This window comes from Aedes albopictus, chromosome 1, assembly GCF_035046485.1.
Source record: "Aedes albopictus strain Foshan chromosome 1, AalbF5, whole genome shotgun sequence".
Lineage (NCBI taxonomy): Eukaryota > Metazoa > Arthropoda > Insecta > Diptera > Culicidae > Aedes > Aedes albopictus.
In genome coordinates, this window is record NC_085136.1 from 110,983,928 (window position 1) to 111,007,198 (window position 23,271).

A 23,271-nucleotide genomic window follows, 5' to 3' on the forward strand; every position below is an offset into this window, starting at 1 on the left:
TTCTTGTTCCCAAGTAGAGCGCTCAAGTAAAATTCCTCCTTTTCCCTCCACCAATCTTCCACATTCACTTTTTCGTGTCTAACTCATTACAAGTGTAAGTTCACCTCGGTTGAAAACCTCTGCCCTAACCCCTCATACATCCGAAGGAAGGTCAGCAAATGAAGCACGTCTTTACTCGACCATCGCCGGCAGAGCGACCCGGTACCTAGTGAGTAAATGATGCAACCGATAACATAAAATCGTCTTTTCTGCACCGCCATAAATCACTTGCCACCTCACACACCGATATTCGATGGGGCCTATACCTTTGGAAACCTTTATCTTTTCCACGAAAGCCTTCCTTCTTAATGGGGAATCTCTTCTCCGATGTTTTGTATGCCAACAGGTTTGAACAGCCTTTCAACAATCATACTCGGGTGGATACTTACCGATTGCTTGTGATCCAAACAGTGTCGACCAGTGGCCCTCAAGGGGCTGCGCAAACATTCAAAGCAAATAATAATTAGCCAAAGATCACTTAGGTGTTTGTATTTTCGCTATCCGTTTGCATCGCATTGTTAGGCGATCACTTGCATAATTTTCGCTAGGTTACCTAGAAAATAAATCATCGTTTCTTGCTCTGACCAATGTCGGACTGCTCGACTCGGCACACAATCGGAACGTCGGCCAGCCGGGTATTGATCTGCCGACCGCGACGTTGTATAACATCGCTGACGACCCGCTTCCGATAGACCATCCAATTGATGTCGTCCAGGAACTTTTTGAACAGCTGCTCCCGACTGGGAATGGCCTGATCCAGGTACATCTTGATCCGCTGCCAAACGTTACCGGTGTTTTGATGTTTCATGAATAGCCAATACCGGGGAATTAGCATGCACTGGACGTGGTTGCGGGCCACGATCGAGCGATCTTGCATGCGTTCGCCGAGTCCGAACACCGACCCACAGCTGTACGTTCCCACGTCCAGAAAGTGGTGCTCCAACTTTTCTTCGTTTGGTTGATTCTGAAACGAAAAAGGTGCATTTTCTTGTACAACAAATTTGTATCAAAACGCTATCATTTCGCTTCAAATCATATTTTCCTAGAGAAAGCAATAATAATTAAGTCTCAAATCCTACCTGACTGTCATGATCGTCGCTTTCTTCGCAGCTACCACTTCGAGCCAAGCTCAGCCGCGACCCAGACAACGATTGCCGCAAGGTTGGCGAAAGAACGGCTTCTAAAACTTCGGAATCTTTCCGTTTCATCAACCGCTCAGCTATGTGAAGTATCCGGTCGTCCGATTCGGCCGGTAGCAGCCGGAAGCACTGCCTCTGTCCACGCACTTTCTTCATCATTTTCAAACATTGCAGCACCAAACACTGACCACTGAGGACAAAGTACGCATACTCAAGGTCACCGCCCGTCCCGGGAACGGCAATCTGCTGCTGGGGCTCGTAGTGGGCCACCTTGGCCAAGATGCAGCACTCCCGAATCTGCGTGAGTAACAAAATAAGATAATCGTTGCAGTCACATTGTCGCATTCCCACACTAGCTCACCTGATCCTCCGTCCAGTGGTCAAAGTATTGGAAGCGCCGGATCGCTTCCTGCATCTGGTTCCATTGTAGCCGCAGGGTTGGTTCTAGCAGCCGTTTGAAATCCTCCCCGGAAACACACAGCAGTTCGCAGTCAGCTTTCGAGCGTTATTATTGCACAAACCCAATTTCGGAAGTCGACCGACGACAACGGATTCGTTCGTTCCATACACAAGGCCACCGGAAAAGTAAATGAGCAGAGAAATTTACGTTACTCCTGAGGTGGGTGAGCTAGCATTCTGGGAGTACAGTTTCCACTCGGAGAGAACGGCTTTTGGCAAAAAGGTTTGTTAATAGTCAGCTAGCTGTTGCTAGCTGGATAGCTGTTTGAACGTAACGTTGTCAATAAACGTGCATTTTATGTGTTCTCTTTTCAGTTTCATTGCTCTTTATTTTTCTTTGGAGTTCAACCAACAACTTTCGCGAGTTAAGGCGCTTAAGATCTGAAGCTTAACCCTCTAATACCCAACCCCCTTTAGACGGGGTATACTTTAAGCATTTTTGTAATTTTTGTTTCGTGGCCAATTATTTTTTTTATATTTTGGCTGTTATTTATTTATTTATTTATTTTTAACTTTAAATTTTGTAAGAGGGAAAAGCCCCTTTGAGTGATTTCCAAATTAACATGTTGAAATCGTTCTCAAAAAGGCATAAAACCTCTTAATCTTTTCAAAATACATTATAAACAATTTTTAAAACTTAATAAAGGCTCCTCCGGAAATAATCCATAGCCGAGCCGATATCTTAATAAGAACTTGATAGGGAGGGTCCATGATCCGAGGTATATTTTGGCTGTTATTCAGGGCTGTTCTGCATATCTCAAAATGGTTGTTTGGTCTTTTAAAGCGTATTTACATTTTTTTAATCATTTAAAAATTGATGTTTAGTCACCATTCATTCAGAGTTCATTGTTTATTTTGTATTGAACCACTAAAATTAACGTATATAAACAATTTCCTAAATCATACTAACATAGTAAAATAGTTTAGGGAATAGTTTGTTTTCGTTTCAAAAAATCTGTATCCCAAATAGGTTTCCAGGAAAAATATAAAAGTGTAAGGATGTTCAAAAATAAATATTTGAAAAATCAAAAACCGAAATTCACAAAATCAAGAGTTATAATGAATCACCTTCCAGAAAAGTGAAGAGGCCATTTTTTTCATTTGGGCCTGCCGCGTCGTCGTCGTCGCAGATTTGGCTGTGCTCATCTTCGTACGGGGCGGTTTAGTGTGATTTTTGAGGCAAAGTGAAAAAGCCGCTTTTTTATTCGGACCGGCTGCGTCGTCGTCGTCGTCAATTTGAATGTCCACATCGTCGTACCCGTGTGTAGTTGTAGCGGTTTAGTGTGATTTCGGAGAAGAGGCCAGTTAGTGGAAGATGCTGTAGCACATACGCACTGGACACTTCGAAGGATGTTTATTGGTGAGCTCTTTCCATTTTATCATAATAATAATAATAATAATAAAAATTAATGCTAAAGGATTTATACAATTCTGCTCTGGTTTTTGTGTATTTATCTAACAAATATTGAAAAGTTCGTCACGTCATGTGTCGGCGCTAGTTTTCAATGAACATTCAGTTGATAATAAATATGTTTCTTTCATTTTTTGCATTTACACAAAAATTTGAATGGTTTGTCATCTTCGGTGTCGACATTTGTAATATTTTAGTCAAAATGAATAAATGTTTTGACTCAATAGTAAAGGTTGCATGAGAGTCCGTCTTGGTTCGTCGTTGCATCGCGTCGTCGTTCTGTGTGCGTGCTTTTAGAAAAAAAAAAACTAGTTTTTGTGCGAGTCGGTCGTGTGATGTCAGCAGCGGATTACATTTCAGCCCGCCTTGGTTCGTCGTTGCATCGCGTCGTCGTCCTGTGTGCGTACTCATCTTCGTACGAGGCGGTTTAGTGTGTTTTTGGAGGCAAAGGAAGTGCCGCTTTTTTCATTCGGATCGGGCGCGTTGTCGTCGACAATTTGAATGTGCACATCGTCGTACCCGTGTGTTGTTGTAGCAGTTCAGTGTAATTTCGAGGCCAGTTAGTGGAAGATGCTGCAGCTCTGGTTTTTGTGTATTTATCTAACAAATATTGAAAAGTTCGTCACGTCATGTGTCGGCGCTAGTTCCAAATGCACATTTAGTTGATAATAAATAATTTCCTTTAATTTTTTGCATGAACGCAAAAATTTGAATGGTTCGTCATCTTCGGTGTCGACATTTGTAATATTTTAGTCCAAATGAATAAATGGTTTGACTCAAATAAAGGTTGCATGAATTTCTGAAAAAAGAGAGGGTCGGTAAAAGATAGACGGCGAACCTTGCGGTAAGATCTTTCTGATTTATTTATCACGTGTTATTTGGTTAATACTTGTGAATTGATCGCGTTCAGCTTTGTCTCGCGCGGAAATGCAAACTACAGATGCGTCGGTGTTTAGCATTGTGTTCTCTTTAGTTGCGAATGAATAACTTATGTAGGGTGAGTTTTGAGGCACAAAAGATCGCGTTCGTCGCCCAAGGTTTAGAAGGGTATTTCTTCTCGAGCGCATTATTAATCGCGATTCAAAACATTACACTCGTTTACCACGACAAAATCCTCAACACATCTCCATTTCCCCTGTCCAAACTCCTAGTGATTTCTCGTAGTAACGCAGAGAATTCCTCGGTTATTGGCCTAAGCGAGAATCACGTCATCACTTCCTTCCCTATCCTCAATTGACCTGCATTCGGACGCGGCCGGCGCTGGTATTGCTTATTGAAAAGTATTGGGATTCCAGCATTTACACAATGAAGAGAAAGCTAATCCCAAGCATCATCAGTTGGTTCTTTGTGTAAATGCAGTTATCCTTGCAATAACAGAGGAGCAACCGCGGGCGGTCAATCATGCTCATGCTCATGCTCAGTTATAATGAATCACCTTCCAAAACATATTGAAATCGATTTTAGATGATGAAAAATGATATTTAAATCAAAATCAAAAAAATGGGGATTAGAGGATTAGTTTATGGATTGTTGTTACATTTTCATGCCTTCGCGAGAAAATACCATTCTCTTGTTTTTTATTCAGTGTCAAATGAAGCACTCGCGAAAAACAATCTTCTAAAAGCACCAACGGACGCGCCCTCTTTCGCTTTACCGCTCCAACTGAGAGGCAGTTCACAAAAAAAAAACAATTCCCCAAAAACAACAAACGCGCGGGTCCCTTTTCGTAATCCCGCTCCGACTCAATGGCAGCGTGCAAAGGCAATGAATAAAAAAGTGGTGGAGCCTGCACTGTTTACGAACATAACCAACTGGGTTTCTGCAATTTTTGAACGGTTACCACTGAAATTTTCGTGTTCATTTGTTTTTCACTGTAAGATTCCATGGTTAGTACAAAATATCCAGTCATCTTCTATCTTCTACCAATGCCGTGCATCAATGACCTTAACAATTGTCAAACCACCACAACTTGGCAAGACAAAGTTTGCCGGGACAGCAAATGTAATGGTGTTTGTATGTCACGAATAGGCTCGGAAACCGGCCAACGGATCTACACCATTATTCTTTCAGTGTTTTATTCGTGCAGGGCTCCGACGAGTTCGTAGGGAAAAATAATTGAGAAAATCGGTCGCGAACACACCGAAACCGGAAAAGTTTGAAATTCCATTTTGCGGGCCATATTTCTGCAGAGCTTCACATAAAAAAACATAGTTGGCAAGCAGTACGACGTTTGCCGGGACAGCTAGTTTCTTATACTTTCCATTGAATTTGGATTCCCTTAAATTTCATTTTCTAAGAGAAAATATCACATTTGTCTCGAAAGTCAGGAATTCAGAAACCCTTAGCACATAACATAAGTGGAACTCCATGGTCAGAGCGAAGGAAAAAGTTGTATCCTTTTCCAGCACGCGAAACTGTTATATCTTTCATAAGCGGCGTCGAACTGTCACTTATTTTAGTAAACAAAAATCATCTGATCCAACCAGTATTCCAGTTTTGGCAAAGAATACAGGAACGAAGATTGGCATCTGCGAGATGCGCAAAACTAGCTGCTGGAAATCCACTTATTCATGTTGTCATAAATTCATTGAAATCTTCGAAATAACACATCCACGTTCCACATATCGATCTCCCTTTATATTTAAAGCCATAAAACGTACTTTCGACTTGAATTTACAAAGATTTATTACAATCTATGTCCTATTTAAGATCTCCACGTGCTGCCAGTCTAGATCTATGAGGTCTTTGTTTTACTTCACAGCAATGAAATAAATGGTATACATGCAAAAAAATGGCAATGAGCCATTTTACGAAGTGACAACAATGTTGATGATGATATTGGTTTTTACGGGTTATTGGACACTACCTCCTGTCAAAATTCATTCATAAAATCGGCTCGTAAAATGGACTATAATGTTAATAATAATGTTTGACATTTCGATGCCCTGTATACCAGCGTACGAACTCGAAAAGGCATCAACTTTTTGAGCCAGAGTTCCACTTATGTTATGTGCCTTAGGGTTTCGGAGAGGCTCGTGGGAGTTCCATGGGGCTTCTAAGGGAGGCTTCAGGGATGTTTCAGAGTTTTAAGGAGTATCAAGGCTTTCCAAGAGGGGTTTGAACGGTTCCCATGTTCGGATTCAGTTTCAGCGGATTTTCAGAGAGTTTCAAGGTATTTCAGGAACGCTCTTGAAACGGGTAAACCCCTGGAACGCCCCATTAAACCCAATAAGTTCCTTGGTAAACCGCTGAAACCAGCTGAAACTTCCTGGAATTCCCCTGAAACCGCTAGAATGCCCCCCAATAACAGCTCTGGAACGTTACTGAAACTCCTTGAAATCGCCTGAAACCCTTTGTAACAGCCCTGGGACACTTCTGACACTCCCCGAACCTTCAAAAATCACCCATTAAGCCCTCTGAGACTTCCTTGGACACCACTGGAACGCTCTTAAATCCTCCTGGAACGCCTCTGAATTCCTCTGAAGCCCCAGGGAAAGTCCTTAAACCTCCTGAAACCCCCTAAACCACCCTATGAACGCCTATGGGATCCCCAGAAACACCCTGAAGCCCCATAGTACGCTCCTGAAACCCCTTGAAAACCCATGGAACGTTTCTAAAACCCCCTGAAATTCCTTGGTACACTCCTGGAGCGACCCTGGGACTTCCTGAAACCCCCTGGTACACCTTTGAACGCCTCTGAAACTTCTTAAGGTGATTATAGAATGAAGCCACACTTTGAATTTTCGAAAGCACAAATCAGAGGAACCAAACATCACACCGAGCTGAAAAGTCGATCAATTGGTCACCCGCTTGTGGTGGCTCCTGAATCCCCTTGGAATGTCTTTGAAATTCCCTGAAACGCTTCTGAAACACCCTGGAACACCATTGTAACGGATCTAAAACTCCATGAAGTCCCATGAAACGTCTCTGAACCTTCCTAAGATCCTTGCAACAACCCCGGATTGGCCCTGAAACCATTTGAAATGCACAACTAGATAAATTGAAAAAAAATCTGGCAGTTATGCTAACAGTTTAGGTTAAGCCAGTGTTTAACAATGGTGTCATGAATACATAAGGTACACCGGGGCAAGTTGAAACAGCGGATTAACATGATGTTAATCGTGACTTCAACTTCTCAGACATCGACAGCTCCTCTGTGGATTTTGATCTCTCTATGAAGGATGAGATCACCGCTATACCGGTATCTTTTCGTTCCGTAGGTATTCCACAATTTTTTGCAAGTAAGTTCGGGCATGTTAGCGGGGACAGACAGTTTTTTTTACAGATGGTTAAAAACCCGATGATTTGACTGGATTCAAAGTCTACAACGAATTTCATAGCGCCACCTTCATGCTTCAAAAGCCCTGTTCTGTATACGTAGCTGAGCTAATGGCTGTATAGTGTATACTACACCTTAGAGTACATTAGCACTCTTCCACCTGAGCACTACTTGATTTTTACCGACAGTCTAAGTTCTCTGGAGGCTGTTCGGTCAATGAAACTGATGAAGCACTCAGCGTACTTCCTTAATGGAATACGCCAGGTCTTGTTTGCTTTGTCCAAACGCTCATACACCGTTTTCATAACATGGGTCCCTTCACATTGCTCGATTCCGGGCAATGAGAAAGCGGACTCTCTGACTAAGGTGGGCGCTAGCGAAGGCGATATTTACGAGCGTCAAAACGCCTTCGATGATTTTTTTTTGCATTGGCCCGTCAGGAGAGCTTGATCAGCTGGCAACACAAATGGAGAGATGGAGAGATGGGTAAATGGTTGCACTACATCTTTCCACAGGTGTCCAAGAAGTCATGGTTCAAAGGGTTGGATTTAGGTCGCGATTTCATTCGTGTGATATGTCGGCTGATGTCCAACCACTATTCGTTGAACGCACATCTCTCTCGTATTGGGCTTTCAGAAAGCAATCTCTGTGTCTGTGGCGTGGCTTATCAGGATATCGAACATGTCGTGTGGGGATGCAATGAGTAAATATCGTGAGGTCAGATCCGAGCTGTATGAAATTCTCCGGGTCCGAGGAAAACAACATAAACCCTTTAGAGAAATGTTGGCAGGCCTTGATCGGCCATTGTAGTGGCCATTTTAGGATTCTAAGGCCGTCCTTAAGCAATTTATGTTAGGTACGATATTTCCCATACAAGTCACCCTCCAAAAGTTGCATGCAAGTTTAATTACTAACATAAATGATTAAATCTAAATATCAAATTTGAATAGGGCAGATCGATGAAGTACTAGATTTGTAGGAATGAACTGAATTTTAGTATGGTGATAAGGTCAATTCTCTGTTTCTGCACTGAGATGGTGCAAAAAGCGAGGGTATTGTTTATTGCAACATAAACAACATAATTATCCAAAGTTTTGCTCAAACAGCATCAAATTAGGCAAGGAATCATAATACCCACGCTTTTAGTACCATTTCATTGCAAAACCGGAGAATTGACCTTCTCACCATACAAAAATTCAGCTCATTACTACAAATCTAGTATTGTGCCTTGCAAGATAAATCCGCAAAACGCGTTTGTCTTCTTCTTTTCCATCAAGTTGTCAAAATATAACCGCACCACTATGAGCGACCTGATGGTCAGAAATTCTGCATGCGGCGCTCATATCAAATCCACATGCTGCTGCGGCGATATGGCCGCGAGGAGATGCACGCGATACAGACGCAATGTGGAAATGGAAAAGATGAAGCCGCATCCTCCTGCAGCATCACTAATAACATCCCGATTATTAAATACAAAGCCGACGAGGTGATGAGTATGCGTACAGTGAAACAATGTAGCGATAAATATTCTTACGATTTCTGGCCACTTGAGATGCCATTGTACTAACTTTTGTTTTGGTATGAACGGCCTGAAGGCTGCTGCGATGCTGCTGGGTGGGTGACAGTATCTGTTCGACTTTGACATTGCGTCTGTATCGCGGGAATCTCCTAGCGGCCATATCGCCGCCGCCCAATGTGGATTTATTATAAGCGCCGCAATACTATACCGAACGTGCTCCATTGGTAAAACGATATATTTTGCATGAGTCGTTAATTCAGATGTGAATTGATCAATTTACACTTTGAATGCATAAAAAAATATTTCCATTCTTAATGGCTTGCATGAAAAAAGCCCAAAATCGCATATTTTGCCCTATAAATTGAGGTATAGCTCAAAACTGTGACGTGCTGGAGCAATTCTGAGCCTGGATTCAGCGGCCCAAAAATCGTCGGAGACACATAAGTTTGCTCTTGAGACAAAAAAAATGTTGCGCTGTGCGTCGGTAATTTTAGAGAAGTCCCATCAATCAGAATGTAGTCGATTCCTTTTGCCGTGGTGATCTCCAGGTGTAACGATAAGAGATGTTTGCTGTGCTGGAAGAAGGTGATACGAATGGCCATATTCTTGAAGGCAGCGATATCAATGAGTCACAAGTTAAGGTTTTCCTTAGCCGGTAGGCACTGAACTTTCCAATCGTTTGAATTTATCCCCCTAAACTTACGTGAACATTTGGGCTTCCCATGCCGATATTGACGTCATTTGTTATGCTGACGATAAAGAAGCGGCCTTGATCCTCAACCTGTGATCCACCCATAGTCCCATTGAAAGTAGATGAGTATCAAGTCCTGCATACCACCCGAAAAAAAACACAAGCAATGGGAAAATACTAGCAATACGCTTGGCGAATGCTCAGAAAATTTTAGTGCGGTCGCTATAACGCATAATTGGGTAAGCTCCTGTGTTCACATCTCGACACACCGCTCATCGCTTTTCGTAATTTGGAAATCGCTCAAACTTTTTGTTGAGTTGGTTCGGGAATTCTGTTTTTCTGTTTCCGCTTCGTAATCAGAAAGTACCTATCGCAAGTTTTGCTACCTTTCCATGGGAAGTAACACGAACGAAAGGATCCACATTTTCCTTGCTTCAATGTAGTCACAATCAAGGCACACCTTCATTACCGGCAAAATTCGTTTATTCCCTGTGCAACTTCCATATCTCTTCCTAATTCTAGTTCTTTGTCCGTCCGCAACCATCCATCCCTCCGCACACCGCAAACTCGTAACTTCATTATTATGGGGAAACTTATTTAGGGCGCCAAGCTCCTCCGCCCACGCGCTTGTGGCTTGCCGCAACCCAGCGATCACAATCTTACTACGACGGACGATGATGAATGAAATCATCCCTCAAAAAAAGTAATTCCCCAAAAATAAGCAATAAACCAACGTAATCTATTAATCACGCTACAAGCATGGGCTTCGGATTCGGGTGTGCAACATTTCGTCAATCGATGCACAGTAACAGAATGTTCAAGGAAAAAAATGTCCCCAACCATCCTGCAGAGCTAGACCTAGAGGTAACCCTTCCATCGCAACCAAATACAAATTGTTCCCACGCTTTCCGGTTCGCGAAAAACTGGGTATTAGCACGCGATTTGGCAACGGTTTTCCTATCGGAAGGCCGCGGCGGTCTCCCGCTACCCTCGGGAAACTAAATATGTGAAGGCAAAAATCGTGAATGAAGGGAAAAGTTTTAATTCACCTCATTAGGCTGCTACTCGAATGAATGTACCTAGAATGGAGCGGTGGTGGTGAGGAGCAGAATGCGAATAGTTTGCAACAAAAGCTGGAACGTGTGTGACTGTTAAGCGAAGTTTTGTGACTAGTTTAAAAGTATTTGGTGTTTGAGCGTATGAAGCGTAGTAAAGTTGGCATATGATATTTTGCTTATTGCTCCTTAACCGGCAAATGTCCTATTTAGATTATAAATTGACCTACTGAGCAATGCACTGCACAGCGATCCAGGAACCTCACGCTAAAACAGCTCAGATCCAAAGTGCATAAGATTTACTCATAAGTGGGTTATGTGTACGGGATATTAGGGCAGCCCTAGAGTGGTTCAAAAACGGATTTTGCTCCACACCACTTATTCGATTTGTAGCCAGATTCTATGCCTTCTCCCAAAATGAGCTGATTTGGTTGAAAAAGTTTGTGTGGGGATTACTATGGGAAAACGATGTTTTTCATTCAATCGACCGTAGCATTTCCCAAGTGTCCTAGAGGGTTAGTTGATCCCTGGTACACCTGATACTTATGACCAGTGCTGAAATAGTTATTTATGCAACAAGTTGCAAAATGATGATTTTTTCAGCACGAGTCGTACGTTTATCCAACGAGGCTTGCCGAGTTGAATAAATACGACGAGTGCTGAAAAAATCGAGTTTTGCAACGAGTTGCATACAAAGTTTTTTGTAATTGCAAAAAATACCCAATCAGTATAATCTTTTCTACATAAACATGTATCAAGATCAACCACGTGCCACTCATTCATACGCGTCAGCGTGATGCTTTTGTTCGATCAGGTAGGCTATGATAGGGCAGGTGTCAGAAATTTGCAAGCTCCCGTCATCGTCATAGCGCAGCACGGGCAAGAGCAAAAGTAGTTTCAGCTGCTGTTTCTACGTCGATCTGCTGCAGTCCTAATCAGAACCTGAGAAGTCCTAATTCGGATTGGAGCTGCTCAGAGGATGTAGATGCAGCAGCTCTGTCTATGGTAGCCGTGAAAGTTATCGAAAAGTGGGTTCTGGCAAAGGTGCCGAAAAGTGCTACTTTTCAGCACTCTTAAGAGTACTTTTCGGCACTTTTGTTTTAGTGAAGAAAAGTAGGCCGTTTTATCATTGTAACCGCGAGTGAAAAGTAGGGGAAAACGCAACGCAATTACAAAAAATTCATTTCGTCATATCTAAATTCAACCACCAACAGCTCATTTTAGAAGCTGAACCTGAGAATATCGTATATTAAAAACTTGTGCGGCTAGACCAATTCTGCAAGAAAGTCACGGAAAAACTGTTATTTTTCGAATAATTAAGGTAAATGTCACGGACTACCTTCGAAAAATCCCAATGATATTCACGGTGAATATCATTTGGCATTTTTCGAAGGTAGTCCGTGACATTTACCTTAATTATTCGAAAAATAACAGTTTTTCCGTGACTTTCTTGCAGAATTGGTCTTGCTGCACAAGTTTTTCATATACCATATTCTCAGGTTCAGCTTCTAAAATGAGCTGTAGGTGATTGAATTTAGATATGACGAAATGAATTTTTCAACACTGCTTATGACACACATGTGATACAAGAATCACTGTACAATTGCGCTTGAAATGAGTGCCATACTGAAAATTCTCTCAGTTCAAGTCAGTCTAGTTAGAATTTTCTTGACACTACGTACCGTTGTACAGGAATCACATTCGTATCACATGTCTGTCCGGGGTATAAGCTACTTTATCAGCAACAACTTCTCCAAAGACCTCATTCAAATCGGACGCCTTGTTAATTAGTTATCGATTTTATCCAGATAGAAAATCTTTGCTCATGATGCGTTCGATGGGCATCACTGCAGTGAAACATAGTAGCCATGATATCTGTGTGCTACACTGAAAGACGGCTTGCGGTAATGACCAGCAAAATAGTTATTTAGGTGACGAGTTGCAAAAAGTTGATTTTTTCAGCACGAAGCGTACGTTTATCCAAAGAGGCTTGCCGAGTTGGATAAATACGAAGAGTGCTGAAAAAGTCGAGTTTTGCAACAAGTTCCATGCAAAATTTTATGCAATGATTATTTTCATAATGCAACTATTTTTCAATATGCAACTCATTTCAGTTGCATTATAAACCGGTTCCGAAAAGTTGGCCTTTATGATACTGAAATGAGTAATATAAAATAGAAATTATGACACTGAACTGCATAAAATTGTTTTCACCAACAAACAAACGCTTCTATCAACCGGTTCGATAGCCGAGTGGTAGCGTGCGGGCTTGGTGATCTCAAGGTTCATGGTTCAAATCCGGTTGCCAACAGGAACTTATTATAATTGGAAATCGAGTCCATGGTAAAATTTAAAACATTATTCTGTTAAATTGAAACGAAAATCAGACTGCACAAATTTGGCGATAAACATATCTAAAGGTCCAATCCGCAAAAAAGAGGCTCTCTTTGTTCTGATTCTCTTAAATCTATTACGATGTCTCAGTGGACATTTTGACTATTTGTGATGTGGAGATCGGAAAAGGATTGTTTAATCTACCTTCCGACACAAGAAGTAAATCAAAATTTATAAATACAAGCACGTTATAATCCAAAGAGAGGAGACTTAACCCTCAAATGGAGGCCTTAAATGAAGGTCCGTTTTGGGACCCAGGGGTCCATTGGACTCCAATATATGTTCTCGTATATCTCGTGATCCTTACTTTTCAAAAGGGTAATGTTTTCAGCAAAGATGATAGGTATGTCAAGGCCAATCTAGTGATAAACAATTTAGTACAATAAACGACCGCTGGGTGGCGCTAGAGAGCATTCCAAAATGCTCCCAATCGATAGGATGAAACGTACCTAGCAAGCGGGCAAGACGCTCAAAACAACAGCGTAAATCGCACTTCTGCAGATGGGTAGACAGACATACATGTCCTGCGGATCAAAAGGGATCGTTCAAATATTACGTAGCGATAGAAGGAGCAGGAGGGAGGGCGGGTCAAGGGCTGTGTTACGCTTTGAACAAAATTTCAAAATTTCCCATTCAAAAGTTGTTACGTGGGGTAGAGAGGCGTTCTAAAATTTTCAAATTTAGCGTTACTTTCTCTCTCCCCAACAAACATTATTGCTGTACAAAGGCTGAATAAGCCGCTCTTAAGATTGATTTTGAAATTTTTGGCTGAATAAGCTGTTATGCAGCTATCATTGTTAGTTGGGTCTCTCTCTCTCTCTCTCTCTCTCTCTCTCTCTCTCTCTCTCTCTCTCTCTCTCTCTCTCTCTCTCTTGTTGGCGTAACGTCCTCATTGGGACAAAGCCTGCTTCTCAGCTTAGTGTTCTATGAGCACTTCCACAGTTATTAACTGAGAGCTTCCTCTGCCAATGACCATTTTGCATGCGTATATCGTGTGGCAGGCACGAAGATACTCTATGCCCAAGGAAGTCAAGGAAATTTCCTTTACGAAAAGATCCTGGACCGACCGGGAATCGAACCCGTCACCCTCAGCATGGTCATGCTGAATACCCGTGCGTTTACCGCCTCGGCTATATGGGCCCTTATTAGCGTTACGTATTATTTGAATGAACCCAAAGAGACATCACAGACAAACAGATGTTACACTGAAGAAATTGACATCTCATACATCTCCAATTGACATTGCAAGCTCCTGACTACTAGTAGAATTGGTGTCTTCGGCAAAGTTGTTTGCTTGGGCAAGGGCTTACAGATTATGAACTGTTTGATTTGATACTCACCACAAGGCAGCGCTAGTGAGCATAAAAATATTATTTATTTATTTATTTATTTATTTATTTATTTATTTATTATCCATTTGATTCGGAACTCTGCCATTAGGTGGCGCTAATAAGCATGTACAGTTTATATCTGTTGTACATCGGGATACTTATTATTTATAGAGATTTTTTTATAATAAATTTAGAGTGCACTAATAGATAATGACGTCGCACAACCAAGACATAGTGTTGCTAGTTAGCATTTAAATTTAATATCTTACTTAGAGGAATCCCGGAAGCAATTCCTGGAGGACTACCAGGGGAAATTATTGCATCATGGGAGGAATTCCTGGAGGAATACCGGGAGGAATTCCGAGGGATTCTTCTGTGATTTTTTAGTTGCATCGCCACTGGTGGAGTTCCCAAAACAATCCGTGGAGGAATTCCTGAAAAAAAATCAGGGGAATAAGTGGATCTTTTAGTTAAAGCCCTGGAGGAACCTTGGCAAGAATCGCTGAAAGAATCCCTGAATTTATTTTCGAAAAAAATCCCAGGAAGAGTTCCTTCAGAAATTCCGGAAGAAATTCCTGAAGGTATCCATATGAGAATCCCTGGAGCAATCATCGATGTAATTATTAGTGACAATTTTGTAGAACCCCTGATGCAATTACTGGAACATCATGAAGGCATCCTGAGAGCATCCCTGAGAAATACCCGGATCCCTAAAGGAATTTGTAGAAAAATATCTGAACAAATCTTGGAAGGCATCAAGTAAGGTGTGTAACCGTTGGTCCCAAGGTGTGAGCTTGTTGGCTCCTCCACAAGCAATCCTTACCATAACCCTCCTGTCAGTAAGCCCCTAACTCCAACACCCAGTCCTCAAAATCAAATAACAGCCTTACTGACGGCGTACAACCTGCTGTTATTGAACATGTAACGAGCCATTTGATTCTTCTAAAAGTACCCGTTACAGAAAACCAAATGTGTTTGATTACAGCGGTTTGAGGAGGGTTCTCAAATAAAATGCATTTACCTGCGCGGAATGGTTGCCAACATGGACGATTGACAGAATCGTCAATTGTCGGCTTTCTCCGTTTTTTCTACCTACGGGTGAAATAATGATCAATAATTCAAAGTAGTGATCGTTCTGAATCGATCAGCATCCATCGAAGAAAACACTTGTGCATGTGTTAATTAAGTAGAAGAAAAAGTTAACGTAGACCAGTTTCAAGTGTGGTGATTTATATAATTAGTTTGAGTCATACTAGAAGGCCAAAGTAGCACTGAAAACTGTAAACCCAGTAAAACTGTAAGCAAATAAGAAAAGGTCCATTTCGGGGCCTTTTCTTTTATGCCGTGGATTGTGCCAATCGGGCGGCCATCTTTCATTCCCAGTTATCAGCCGGAAGAACAATAGGAACACGGACGAAGCTTTCCGCCATTTTGGAAGCCACTACCCGCCCTGCGATCGATTTTGGCGTTATCCAACAACCCGTCAGTCCTGTGGTCCAATCCAGCATCCGCTGGCCCGGTGATCCCTCCGGCAACCCGCCAGTTTTGTGGCCAACCCGACAATCCGTCGGCCCTGTGGGTCCATCCGACAACCCGCCGGCCCTGCTAAATTGATTGTGCAGGAGCGTCATCTCATCTCACTAATCAAATCAGAGATTATTAAATCGAAAAATTACATTCATATAAATAAATCTGCCGAAGTCATCAACTTAGAATATTTTCTCTAAACCAAGTACCTAACAAATGTATATTACATTATTGAAATGTGGTTCTGAAATGTTATCCATATGTAATCTTTGAAGCTATGCTTTCGCCACCTGGTGAGTCAATTCTGAAGTAAATTATTCATCAAATAAGAAGTATTGGTATTGTTTGTCATTATATTGCAACAAGACATTCACCTCAAAAGAAGTTTACTTTTTTGATGACGTTTATCGCTCAGGGTGTCTAGGATGCTGACCGAATATGTATCTATTAGCGCCAGCTTGCAGAAAAACATTAGCATAATTTTTATTATCAAATAGATTTTGATGTATTAAACACTTTTGCCGAAGACACGAACATTCTATGCATTTGGAATATCAAGATATTCAAGCTTTCAAACCGTAATTTGAATACACACTAGCGCCATCTACTGGGCTAATTTCGATTCAAGTCATTTATCATAAGATTGCCCTTGGTCTGCAGAACAATTTTGTCGAAGGCAGCATTATTCTAGGAAGTCATGATCAAAAGATTCAATCATTTGTGCCGTGGGGTCCAGTGGACCCCAGGGGTACAAAATCGCCCGGTTCAACTTTGACATTGAGAATAATCCATGAAACTATTGGTATTTTTACACAAATAACTCATCGCGGTGTAGTTTGAAGGTACTGTAAAAATGGGGCCGATATGTCAATCCAAACTTGCTTGCGACGACTTCAAAGTGGCTCGGGGGTCCAATGGACCCCAGGTATCCATTTGAGGGTTAAAGAGAGCCCTCATCTGCAATTAGGACCAGGCCCGGATCAAGGATTGTGGGGGCCCGGGGCCAGAGCGTATGTCGAAGCCCCTCGGAGGTACAAATGCCATGAGCAAATAAGCTTATTTTTTGTTTGGAAGCATCTTCCAATAGATGAAAGGATGTTGAAAATAGCGAATTTTCAACTTATATGCAGTTATATAGCAAATATGTACTGAAGTAGAAGTATTTATAAATAAATAATATTGGAAAGATCTCACCAATTGTTGTGTGGTGTTTGTGGTTCAATGCCGATCATCTAATTGTTTTGATTAATGTTCTACTCTGCAAAGAACAACACAATACTGAACACTAAACACCCGCGCATCTATTGTTTTGATTTTCTCGCGAGACAATAGCCAAGTGTGGGTCACCCTAATAGATATAGTACCCAAAATTGGCTAGGCTAACCTGGTTCTCCAGTTAGCCTAGTGGTTAAGGCTATGAATCACCAATCCAGAGACGGCGGGCTCGAACCCCGTTCCGGTTGGGAACCTATTCTCGACTCCCTGCACTGATAATATACTTTCGTTAAAACTCCAATGTTTCGTAAAACCAGTTTTCGTAAATTGAAACCAATTTGCAGAGGATCAACGCGCCCTTGGAGTTTTCGAATGGAACGTGTTGCGTATCATCTACGGCGGAGAGTAGATGAAAGACGGGACTTGAAGAAGGTGAATGAACTACGAGCTGCATCAGCTGCTGAGAGAACCAACCATCGTCCACACCGCGAAAACCTGGAGGCTACGGTGGGCGGATCCTCGGGCGGATCACGTCATCAGGATGTCGGATAGCAACCCGACTAAAATGGTTCTCGAGAGTCATCCGACCGGTACAAGAAGACGTGGAGCGCGGCAAGTTAGATAGGTCGATCTGATGGAGGACGACTTGCAGAGTGCGGAACTGGAGACACAAAACCATGGACCGAGTAGAATGGAGACGGGCACGCCGATTACTTCACGCTCACTATCCGAGAAATACCTGAGACTTCAGAATCTGAAACGAAACACTGCTATGATCGAGAAGACCCGAGGAAAAGAAACCGTTTGTGCAGTGAAGAGTTCATTACAACCGCCGCACAAAAGCAAACCACAATCCGAAATTCAGAATACATCATGCTGGAGATGCGGCGACATACATTATTCGAAGAATTACCCCTACCTCTAACATGAATGTAAATCTTGTAAGAAAACTGGCCATAAGGAAGAATATTGGACTTCCAATATGAGTACAACTAGACAGCCCAGCAGATATCACCGTGATTTCATCGGACGTGTAGGTAAGGGCAAATGAGCAGCCCTGTTGAAAATTCAGTATCCACCAACGTTGTTAACGCATCAGGCATTTCAGGAAGTTTTTTTTTTCGGTGGCAGTCATAGGCGTTACTTAGCCGTTTTCGGGGGTTTCAGAGGGTCTCAGATGCGTTACTTCAGGGTTTTAGGGGGATTTTGGAAGCATTTCAGGAAGTTTCAGAACATTTTCGGTGGGTTTTGGAGGCGCTACGGAAGCGTTACAAAGGAGTCTTCGGGGATTTCGGAGCCTATCAGGTGCGTTACATGGGGTCCGAGGAGGTTTAAGGGGGATTATAGAGGCATTTTAGTAAATTTCAGAGCATTTTCGACGGCGGGATTCAGATTCGTTACGTAGGAATTTTAGGTGGTTTCGGAACGTCTCAGGTACAGTGAATCAAAATTCAACCATCGCGCAACAATAACGACAATGTCGCAATCTGAATTTGTTGCGACATTCTACCCAATGCGACATAGGTTTGTCCCAACTTGAACAGAACAGGACAAAGATCGTGCACCACGAATTTAGGGATTTTTAAAGCTTGCATTGTGATTTTCGAGCGGTAACTTCGAGTCGGTAAACACAGCAACGCTGCTGAAGATGTATCATCAAAAAGTTTCGATTTTGGGTTGGTAATAATTGATTATTCACAAGTTGAAAAGTACGCAACAAATTCAGGTTCCGTTTTGTCTGCAACAAAAAATTTCTAGATCATGTCATTATCTGTTACCAGTTGGGATAAAGAGTAATCGCCGCGTCTTCTTTGTTGCTTGTTTTGTGCCTCTTTTGTCTGACAATTCTCTTCACTGCTCAGGTGCGTTACATGGGGTCCGAGGGGGATTCAGGGGGAACCTGGAGGCATTTCAGGATGTTTCAGAGGATTTTTAAAGACCCCATCACAATATCTTTTGAAACGCCCCTGAAATACCCTTTGATTTGAAGGTGTTATTCAAACCCCCTGACAATTCAAACCACTGACCTAAAACTCCTCGAAACGCTCCTGAAACCTCCAATTCCAAACGCCCTTGAAATCATTAAAATCAATTCGAAATGCCTCTGAAACCCCTTTGGCCGTCTTTAATATGCCTGAAAGCCCCTTGAAACGCCATTAAACGGCCCTAAAAGCTCTGGAAACGCTCTCAAAATGTTCCTGAAACACTCTGAAACTTTTTTAAATGACTCCGAAATACCTCGAAACGTCTCTCAAATGCCTTGCAATACCCTTCAAAGGCTCCTGAGACCGTTGAATTGCCCTTAAAGTCCCTTGAAACGTCCCTGAAACTCCCCATATACTATAGAAATGTTCCTGAATTTCCCGTAATCCCATAAAAATGTCAACAAATCTTTACAGAACACCCTTAAAAGGCTCCTCAAATCCCTTGAAACAACCCCTTAATTTATGCAGTCCCAGCCAGTGCATAAAAAGAGGTTCCAGTGTGCCCAAGCAACACACATGGTTACAAAACAGTGGCGGCAGCGTATGTAAGGGTTGCACAGAAGTGACTGTGACTTACTGCGCAACCCTTACATACGCTGCCATCACTGTTTTGTAACGATGTGTGTTGCTTGGGTATATAGATCCTTTTAGGTCTTTCTGCAGGTGTTCCTTCAGGGATTTTTTTCAGGAATTTCTCCATAAATTTCTTCAAGAATTACGCTAGAGATTGTTCCCATAATTCCATCTGGAATTGGTCGAAGTATTTCTGGGAGAATTTTATCCAGGAATTGTTTCAGAAAATTTTATCAGATTCAAACATTAATCCAGAAATTACTTCAAAATATTGTACAAAAATCTATTAGGATTCCATTCATTCAATGATTCGTCCAGAATTTACTGAAGACATGCATTCCTTCAGATTTTTCCAGGGATTCCTACAGAAATTTTTCCAGGGATTCGCTTAGAAAGCTCTCCTGGGATTTCATAAGAAATTTCTTATGGGATTGCTTCGTCGACTCCTTCTGGGGTTTCTTCAGGAAGTCCTGTAGGTATTCCTTTAAGACTTTCTCCGGTAATTTTCTCAAGAATTCCTCTAGGGATTCCATCAGAATTTCCTCCAGGGATTCACAAGGATTTTTTTCTGGATTTTTTTCAGGAACAACTCCAAGGATTACCTTTAAAATTCCTCCAAGGATTCTTCCGAGAAATCCTCCTCGAATCCCTCCAGGAATTCCTACAGGAATTGTTAAGAGATTCCCTTAGACATTTCTTTTGAGATTGCTTTCTGGATTCATTCTGGGGTTTCTTCAAGAATTCTTTCAGGGATTCATTCAGAAACTTTTACAGCGACTCTTCTAGGAGTTCCATCACGACCTCTTAGGATTCCTTCAGGATTTCTCCAAGAATTCCTTCTGCGATTTCTTTAGTACTTCCTCCTGGGTTAACTCCTAGGATTCCTCCTAGAATTGCTCAAGGGATTCCTTCGGGAAGACTTTTCTCTGGGAATTCATGTAGGGATACCTTTGGGTAATCCAAAAACTTCACCAGAGATTCTTGCGGGAATTCTTCTAGAGATTCCTCCAGAAGTTCCTGTAGCTATTCCTCCAGGAACTGCTGCAAGGGTTGCTCCAGAGGATTCCTCAGGTACGTGAGCGGTGGCAGCATTGTTGGTAGATACAATTGTTGAATAGATGGAATATAATTATGGAAGAAGATTGTTGAATTGTATATACCCGAATGGAATAAAGAGAGTGATGGTTGCTGATTGTTAGATGGATGACTACTGTGATATTTTTTCATTGTAATTAAGCAACGGCCATCGAAGGAGCTAGCCTCGCTATGGCCTTCGTGGCCATGATGGACAAGCTTCAACAGGAATTACTCAAGGGAAACCTCTAGGAATTCATCCAGGAATTCATCCAGGCATTCAACCAGCAACTGCCCCAGGGATTCCTTCAAGGATTTCTGCTAGGATTCCTTCAGGGATTCCTCCAGACATTCCTTCAGATATTCCTCCGGGAATCTCTCCAGGATTTCCTCCAGAAATTCCTCTACGGATTCCTGCAAGGTTTTCCCTAGCGATTTCTACAGGAATTACTCCCAGAATTCAATTAAGAGTTCCTCCAGAAATTGCTTCAGGCAATTCCTTCAGGAGCTCCTACAGATATTCCAACACAAATCCCTCCGGGTGTTCCTCCAGATATTCCTCCAGGCCTTCCTCAAGAGATTCCTCCAGGAATGCCTCCAGGGACTCCTCCAGGAATACCTCAGAGAATTCCTCCAAGAATTTCTCCAAGAATTCTTCCAAGCATTGCTCCGTGAATTCTTCCAAGAAACCTTTCAGGATTTTACCAAGAATTTCTTCTGTTATTTCTTCAGATAATCCTCCTTGGATATCTTCAGGAATTCCTCCTAGAATTTCTACACGGATTCCTGCAGACATTTCTCCAGGAATTTCTTCAGAAATTCCTGCAGCAAATCTTCCGGAGATTACACCAGGAAATCCTCCAGGGATGCCTTCAAAAAATCTTCTAAGGATTCCTCCAGAAATTCATCCAAGAAGTATTCCTCCAGGGATTCCTCCAGGAATTCCTTTAGAGATTCCTACTGGAAATCATCCAGGAATTCCAATCCAATGAATTTATCCAGGAATTCCTCCAGGGATTCTAGCGGGAAATCGTTCAGGCATTCATTTAAGCATATCTTCGGGAATTCATCCAGGTATTTCTCCGGTAATTTCTCCAGACATTCCTTCGTGAATTCCGCTAAAGATTCTTCTAGTAATTCTGTCAAACATTCCTCCAGGAATTTCTCCAGATATTTCTCTACGGAGTTTTCCAGTAATATTCCCAGAAATTTCTACAGTAATTCCTCCAGCAAATCTTCCAATAATTTATCCAGAATTCTTCAAGAGATTTTCCCCAGGGATTCTTCCCAAAATTACTCTGAGGATTCCTCCTGGAACTCGTCAAGGGAATTCAATCAGACAGGAGTTCTCTCTTCTTTCCTCCAGATGTTCATTCAGGAATTGCTCCAGGAATTCATTCAGATATTCCTTCAGAAAATCCTCCAGAGATTCCTCCAGGGATTCCTCCAGGAAACTTTGTGTCGGATATAAAAGGACGTTTGTAAATTGATCATTTTCTAAACAAATAGTTGATCAGCTAAATCTCCTAATTTAAGATGTTTTTGGTGCACGTTATGGAAAGTAAAAACTAGTTGACTTTTTGTATGAAATTTGTTCATGTCCCGATTATTTAATAACTATTTTGGATAATTAGGAACTTACTTGCAGTGGTGCAGGTCGCTGTCCGTGGACAATCGTACAGGAATGCTATATCACCGAACATTTCCCCCGGCACGCGAACTCCACACGGGACATCAACAAATTCTTTGTAAACCTGTTCCAGAAAATTAATAAAAGTGATTATTTCTACTGAATAACCCCATTCTTACTTACCGGATCCCACTGCAGCCGGCTAACGGTGATTTCCCCATTCAGCACGAAATAAACCGAAACGGGTTGATTCTTCTCGCGCAGCACCGTACGACCGGCATTGTAGTACCGGTAGCCGGCACACGTGGCCAACTGCTCCCGCACCTCCAGCGGAAATCGCGACAAACATTCCAGCTGGCGAAACACATCGGCCAGTTTTGCTTTCTGCTCCGCCGTCCGCCCGGACGACGGTTGATTCAGAATCATTTTGTCCTATGATTTTTGAGAAATTTAAATGAATTTGGAAGCTGACAAGTTCAAGAATCTTACAAATATAGTGAGCAGCCCCTTCCGGCCCTTGCGCCGCACAATGATGGCAATGTTGCGCCGAGCATTGTCGCCAAACTCCTGGTCTTCGAGCTCCGACAGCCAGTAGTTGTTGGCGATTACCGTCCGAACCAGACTACGGAACCGGAAATGTATGTAGGCACGCCTACGTTTTTCTTCCTGTAAAAATCGGTTTAATTTATTTGTTATGTGAGCGAAACAACACACGACTCAACCTACTTCCGCTTTCTTCTTGGAAGACATTTTTTCAAATTTTCAAATGCTTCAAGCTTTCTAGCGCTTAGGGGGATGTCTGCAAACGCTTTTTAGCTCTGCGCCTACCACGACGGAATAAAGCGACGCATGCATTACTTTTTCTTGAGCTTTGATCGATTTCAATGTTTCCGACACCGGACGCTTGGGGGACCAGAGAGCGGTGAGAGCCATCGTCAACGCGAGAGCAC

The 23,271-nt window shown here is 42.1% G+C and overlaps 1 protein-coding gene across 1 annotated transcript; it reads right to left on the minus strand.

Annotated features, from left to right (window-relative positions):
• Window positions 1–512: 512 nt before the first annotated feature.
• On the minus strand, window positions 513–23,203 carry LOC109432946 (uncharacterized). Its single transcript, XM_062845179.1, has 7 exons — window positions 23,048–23,203; window positions 22,811–22,987; window positions 22,505–22,753; window positions 22,334–22,445; window positions 1,540–1,673; window positions 1,119–1,475; window positions 513–1,003 (listed from the first exon to the last, which is right to left on the minus strand). The coding sequence occupies exons 1-7, from the start codon at window positions 23,069–23,071 to the stop codon at window positions 605–607; spliced, it is 1,452 nt and encodes a 483-aa protein (XP_062701163.1). The 5' UTR covers window positions 23,072–23,203; the 3' UTR covers window positions 513–604.
• Window positions 23,204–23,271: the final 68 nt, after the last annotated feature.